Source organism: Pezoporus occidentalis, unplaced genomic scaffold (assembly GCF_034315485.1).
Source record: "Pezoporus occidentalis ecotype Australia unplaced genomic scaffold, CSIRO_AGI_Poc_V1 ctg324, whole genome shotgun sequence".
Lineage (NCBI taxonomy): Eukaryota > Metazoa > Chordata > Aves > Psittaciformes > Psittacidae > Pezoporus > Pezoporus occidentalis.
In genome coordinates, this window is record NW_026915202.1 from 252380 (window position 1) to 259316 (window position 6937).

General features: G+C 44.0%; 1 protein-coding gene across 1 annotated transcript; it reads left to right on the forward strand.

Moving 5' to 3' along the window:
- Nucleotides 1-22: 22 nt before the first annotated feature.
- Nucleotides 23-6722, forward strand: LOC134168808 (ras-related protein Rab-18-B-like). Its single transcript, XM_062628866.1, has 7 exons — nt 23-188; nt 263-318; nt 514-575; nt 2566-2638; nt 3551-3669; nt 4519-4585; nt 5004-6722. The coding sequence occupies exons 1-7, from the start codon at nt 124-126 to the stop codon at nt 5177-5179; spliced, it is 618 nt and encodes a 205-aa protein (XP_062484850.1). The 5' UTR covers nt 23-123; the 3' UTR covers nt 5180-6722.
- The last annotated feature ends 215 nt before the right edge of the window (nt 6723-6937 follow it).

Sequence of the window (6937 nt, forward strand, 5' to 3'; positions counted from 1 at the left end):
GGGCCTACCCCAGAGCAGCGCAGCCGCTTCATCCGCCTGCGGGGCTTCGGTAGCGCCGGCCCAGCGGCTCCGGCGCCCCTCGGCCGCGGGCGGACCCGGCCCCGGCCCCGGGCAGCGCAGGGGATGGACGCTGCAGGCCTCACCCTGAAGCTGCTTCTGATCGGGGACAGCGCCGTGGGGAAGTCCAGGTGCTGCGGGCGCGGGCCGGGCGGGAGGAGCGCTCTCGGCACCGCGCTGAGCTCTCGGGTTCATTTCCCCACAGCCTCCTGCTGCGGTTCGCTGACGGCGCGTTTGAGCCGAGCCTGAAACCCACCATCAGTGAGTCCGGGTCCCCTCCCGTTCCTCCGCCCCTTCAAACCGGGAGTGTTTCCGCTTGGTTTGGGTTGGGTCCCTTCGGCGAGAGGCAGCGGGGAAGGGGGGAGCCGGGACCGGGCGCAGGCAGGGGCGAGGGGTGGGGGGCGGCATGAGCCGGTTCGTTCTTACAGGCCTTCATTCCGTTCTGCTACGTCTTAGGTGTTGATTTTAGAGTGAAGAAAATGGTGATAGACGGCCGGGCAGTGCAGCTTGCGATATGGGTAGGTTTTGTCCCAGAGAGGGATAGGTTCTGCTCTTGGCAGATGTAAAAACTCCTCCAGCTTCTTTTGGCCTCCGCTAAACTCTTTTGCATGTTGAGATTGTGTTGTGATGATGCAAATGCGCGCAGAATGCCTTGCCATGACCGTACGAGTGTAGCTACAGACAGGCTTCATTCCAAACAACTCTAAATGCTGCCTTCCTCCACGTTTGTGGCATCAGTTCTGGTAGAGATCGTGACTGCGTGTTCCTGCTGTTACACAAGTGGGTTACTCAGAGCCTCTGTTAAGAGCCTTGCAGGAAAGGCAGGCACTTCATGCCTGTGTGACCCAGGAGTGCTCTCTGGATTGACAGCGCTGAAGTCGGGTAAACTGCAGAAAAGTGATGTTCAGGGCGATGAAGTGCATGATTGCCTGCAGGGGCTGTGCAGCAGCTCTGGGTATGTTACACCAGAAACAGTCCAGATGCTTTATTTTGGTTAAAACTATGGAAAAAGAAAACACACTCAGTCCTGAACTATTTAAAGGCCGGGTCGGACTTAGTGGGAGACTTGAGCATTTGTCCTGAACTTCCCGAAGCTGTATTTCCAGCACCTGCGAAATGGGAAATCAAATTGCAGCTGTATGATCAGGGTTATTTATAATATTAAAGCATCACATTTGTTCTGAATGGGATGAAAGAGCCCTAGAAGGATGAGATTGTATGTGTATGGTCATAGGTATTTAAGAAAGAGCACACTATTACCGATTAAGTAAGTGTGACTACTGTAAAGTGAGCAGAAATGTGCCTTAGCCTGCTATTAACAACAGTAATAGAAGTGCAAGAACTTGGATTATATTCTTTTATTCATTCACACTTTGTGTGCAGAATGCAGAGCAGGAGTGGTAAAGTCACACTTGCTGTAGCCAGTGAGTATAAGTATTGGCTGTGTTCTGAACATGCTGCACACAGATCAGAGGCCTTGCTGAAAATAACCAAGGTATGTTTGCCCTGATAATCATACAAGGGTGCATCTGCTTGCTATGAAATCAAAAGCAAGGCCAGAACTTGCACAAGTTGTGTAACTGGGAAGGGCACTTTTGCAGCAGAGTGTAACAGCATCCGGAGAAGCTGCTCATGGGGAGTGGGGGAAACCAGTGCGAAACTTTTAATGCATGTAGAGCACATCAAAGTGAAAAAGAGGCTTCTGCTTTAGTGCCCTTGTGTGCATAGGTTCCTGATAATACAGTCTCTTTAGTAATGATGAAACAAATGAAATACCTATATTGCTAATTTTAGTTTCTTTTTTAACCAATCAGTAGTATGTTACAATATAGCTGTTAGTCTGTATTGCAGTCTGTACAGAAACTTAAATAAATTTCTTTGGTAAAACTTGTGTAATTCTTCTGCCTCCTTCTTGTTCTGAGTTTTTGAATTTCATGTTGCGCTTGGGAGCTATATAAAGATGGTGAGAGTGCATGTGCCATCCTGCAGCAGCAATCGAATGGGACTGCTGATTTAAAACTTACCTGCTTAGACTCTTGGCAGACTTGAAGTAGTTCTTTCTAACTGGATTCTCCTTTCCTGCTGTGGAGGAGCAAAGGGAGCTCTTTGGATTCACTGTGTCTCCTTTCCTGCAGTGTCTTGTCACTAGAAAACCAGTTATTCTTCACCTTATTTTGTTCAGCTCATTGTTGACTGATGAAGCCTTGCTGCTTGGCTTGCAGCAATAACCTTTCACATATTTCACTGTAGTCCCGTTGACTTTCATGTCTGTGCTCATCACCTTAACCTTCAGTGAAGTCCTTTCTATACATTTCTACCCTCCCTCATGTGCTTGCTGTTGCTGTTTCCTGTCTGCTTCCCTCTCTCTGTTGTCTTATGGTTATCCTTTTTGCTGAGGATAAAATTAACTTTGTATATCTTGAGTAGTTTAAAATACCTTTTTTGTTGTAAATATATTTGGTTTTGTGTGTGGTGGTGTCTTTTTTATTTTCCTTTTTCCCCCTGTAGGACACAGCAGGACAGGAGCGCTTTAGAACACTGACTGCCAGTTATTACCGAGGAGCTCAAGGGGTTGTTTTAGGTAGGAGGTATATGGAAATAAAACATGATTGCAAAAAGCGTGGTCTTTATTACTACGTATGTGCATATCTTTGCAAAAAGAGGTTGGTTGAGAGTCAGAGGAACGCTTGTGATTGTGGCTTTTACCACATCACTACATCATTAACACAAACACAGCATGCAAAACCACTGGCAGGAAGTAATGCTGCTTCGAAACACTTTAAAATACAGAGATGGCACATTGCAGCCTGGGTGAGTTATCAGCTTTGTACTTCCTGCTTCAGGGAGTTTCTTCTAATCAGGTACATTGGGGTTTGTGTTGGTTTTACCCCCCTGAAACTATTGATGTGATTGTAAGGCATGAGGTTTGTAGCACAAGTAATGGATGCCTAGTCAGTCCCTTCTGAGCAACAGCACCGTTCAGGAAAAGAAGGGATTCTTATTCTCTGGTTTTGGGAAGGCTGAAGACCTTGCTCTACAAAATATTCTTTCCAACTGGGGTACAGCTTTTTAAACCTTAGTGATCAAATCAGTGCAGTTACCAGTGACCAAAAGTTACTTTTTACTCCGAATATGTGTTTTTAGCAGTAGTGCAATGCCTGTAATGACACAGGAAATGAGGTGACAAAATACCTATTTTAAAGCATTTGTGGCCCAGTTCAGAACTAGTAACATGTATAAGATGACAACTGGTAAGTGTGATTTCCAGTCACAGATCTATTGCAGAAATGCTCGTGTTCTTAAATCCTTAGTGATGTTGTTCCAATGTGTTCCAGCTCTGGGAAGAGGGTATGATTGATGCATCTTCTGGAATTCCTTAATACTGCTTTTGGGGGGCGCTAGTTAGCTAGGAGGGGCTAAGTTCTGCTGTAATCAAGTAAAAAAATAATACCAGGATTCTACAGCAGTTAAGCTCCTTCTCCTCTGTTACCAGTGTATGATGTTACAAGAAAAGACACATTCACAGGACTAGACAGCTGGCTGAATGAGCTGGAAGTATATACGTCCAAAAACAGCACCGTGAAGATGTTAGTTGGCAATAAAACTGATAAGGTCAGTTTAAAAATGCTTTTGCTTGCTCTCTTGCACTCTTCCACTTGCACTCAGTCATTATAGAGTATAAATGTGAGATAAGTGCTGAAACTAACAAACCTGTTGTGTTAGGAGGTGATGCTGCTATAAATGAGGGAGCTAGGTTGGGCAGACTCCACTTACTGTGTCGTTTTAGAAGCAAATCTTAAAAGATTTGAAGGAAAATCACCTGGGGAGATGCAGTTGATGAGAGATTCTGTTAAGAAAGTGTGAGGTTCTACCTAAGAACTGCTGTATCACACTGAATGTAACTGCAGCACAACAAGCAACCCAACTGCTGCTTTCTTTTTGACCAGGCTCTGGTTTGGACAGGTGGTGGGGAAGGAGAATTCAGCTCTTCAGATGGCTGTATTTATCTCTGTAGGTGTGAGGTGCACTGGTTGCTGCATGTTTCTTGGGTGTTTTGACATAACTTAGGTGTCTGTTACATAATGAGATGTTTCACTTTTGCTTTACTACTACAAGAGGCTTCCTGTGTGGTATCCTGAACTAGGTTCCCTTCTTCCCCCTTCCACATCTGCCAGTTCTCAGATCTAATATGCCTCTTTCTGGCAAGTATTTTCCTGCTAGTTGATTGAGAAGATAGCAACACATTAATTTCCAACTGATGTGATGTTGCTGCTGTTCAGTTTGAACCCCTAACAGCCTGCCTAGCAGTAAGCTGTCTGTAGAGTGGGAAGATTGTGATTATTACATGGGTTTAGAGACTTTTCCTTTCAACAAAGCCTCCCTTCTCCAGCGGTGCTCTTCCAGGGACTTCCTAAAAGTGGCAGGTGTGGCTTATTTTAGTCATGTTCTTCATCTCTGCAGCCTGATCGTGAAGTAGAGAGAAGAGAAGGACTCCAGTTTGCTAGGAAACGCTCCCTGCTTTTTATAGGTATGTAGCTCTCTGCCAAACCCTTGCACACTGCTGTTTAGTTTGGTATTGCTAAGTGTGAAGTGAAGCTTGAAAATATTTCCAGAAGCAACTGAAATGCCATGGGGAAAACATGCAACTCCTCCTGCAATCTTTGTTTCCTGGTCTAGTTAGGGAGTAATTGTCTTGTAGATTTACTATCACAAGCTTAGAACAATTTCTGTTTCTCCATTATGGAGAGAAAGTGGAGCTGTGGAATTGTTTTCATGTGGTGCTTCAGACTGGGATGCATTTCTGTTTGTCACCTTCAATTTAAGTGTGCCTTTAAGAGAGAATGGAGAGAAGGTTCAATCATTAAAAACCCTCTTTTCTCTGGTCCCAAAAGACCTTCTTACAAAGTGGAATTCTCCTCATTTTTGTTTTCTTCCCCCTCAACTAGAGACCAGTGCCAAGACACAGGATGGGGTGCAACATGCCTTTGAGGAACTGGCCATAAAGATCCTGCAGACCCCAGATGTTTGGGGTAGGAATGCGGAGAAGCAGCGAATGCAGCTGACAGGATCCTCAGCACAGCGGGATAAAAGCTTTTGTGCTGCGTACTGTCCACTTGCTTAACTTCACAGGTGGCTGTTCTGCCTCAAGGAAGGGATTTTCTTGTTAAAGCAGGGTGGGAGCAGTGGTTCCAAGCACTAGTTTGTGCCTTGTTTGACCTGTCACCAGCTGAGTGGATCCAAACCCCAAACTGATGAGCAAAATACTCTTTGTTAACAAAATGCCCTTTCTCTTTCCCTGCTGCACAACTGAGATCTCCAGGTATTTTTCTGGTAACTATCAGGTTTTTCACTATGAAGTCACAGTTCTTAAGAGTATTGTGCTCTTGCTGGATGGCATTCAACATGGACTCTTTCTGAAATTCCTGCCTTGCCATAAAGTAAGGTAGTATTCCATTTTGGAGGATTATTGAAAAGCTTTCCTTTCCCAGAATGGTATGGGAGTCTTTTAGGCACCCAAGTTCCCTTAAATGTAGTTAACAGGAGCCACCCTGAGCATTGTTTCCCTATTTCACATGGCTTTAAGCAGTTTAAATTGCTACACGTCCCCAGTTCAATATACGATGTCAAGTTAGAACAGAAAAACTGCAGTTTCAGATACAGCCTGTATCAGTTTCAGATACAGGAAGACCCCTGTAGATGTTAACCAAGACTCATCCTTCAATACTACAAACCATAAAAAAGAATTATGAAAGACTATGTACATTTTAGGTGTGGGCAAGACAGGGAGAGGAGTTCAAGTACTTTGACTTAGACCTTAGGCACTACTGCCAACGTCTTGGGATTAAAGTAAATTTGCATTCAGACTGTCTTCAAAAATCTCTTCTCAAGGTTTTTTCTCCTTACCAGGCATGGCTAATGCAGCAGGGACTCAGCATTGGCAAGACTGGAATCATGTCTTCCGAACAATCATCTGCATGTACCTTCTTCCTAGCACTTTAGAATAAATAGGAGCATTGAATGTGTTCTCTTCCTCTGCCTACAACTGAAGCTCATCTTAGTTACCTGCAATCTTTTGCATGTAATACAGAGCCTCTTGCCATCCTTTATTTCAAACCTCATTAACAAAACCAGTGTTTCTGCCACTATCTTGAGTTAGTACCTGCCTTTGTACATCCACACAGCTTATCTGCATACACTTAAAAAACTAACAACGAGTATTTCAGTTCACTTTTAATAGCAATGCTGTATTTTAATATCTTTTCAGGTATTGTAACTTCAGGTGTAGCACCGTATGTCATTTGCCTCACTTCTCTCAATGCAGATTTCTATTACTTGACTATGTTAGATCATAAAGCATACAAATTAACTTCTTTACTGCTAGTCATTTGGAATATTCTAAGATGTTAGAAGCAACCTTGCTATTAGTGAATTCTGACCCCTAGACAGTATCTTACTTGGTGTTCTTTAAATTAAATCTGTATCCTCTAAACAACATGTTTTTCTTGCAGACTATAAAAAAAATGCTTGTAATCTGCAATACAGATGTACAGTGAGATCAATCTGTCCATTTCATAGTTTCATCAAACCACTTAGTTTGAAGTGCTGCTATTTAAATAAAATATTACCCTCAGTTTTTCACAGGATAAAGGTACATTTGTCATATACTTGACAGTGTCTCTCTTGTCAGCCACATTATAGGGCTGGAGAGAGGGAATAGCAGGAGTGATGGGTCACCCCCATGTGAAGGAGTTCTTGTGCATTTGCTGAGGCTACCAGTCTGACACCAGCTGTGTGCTGTCGAGCCAGAGCAGGTATCTGATTGTGAGAAGTGCTTGTTCTTGTAGCAATGGCAACCTCAGTGCATCAAAGGGGCCAGGGT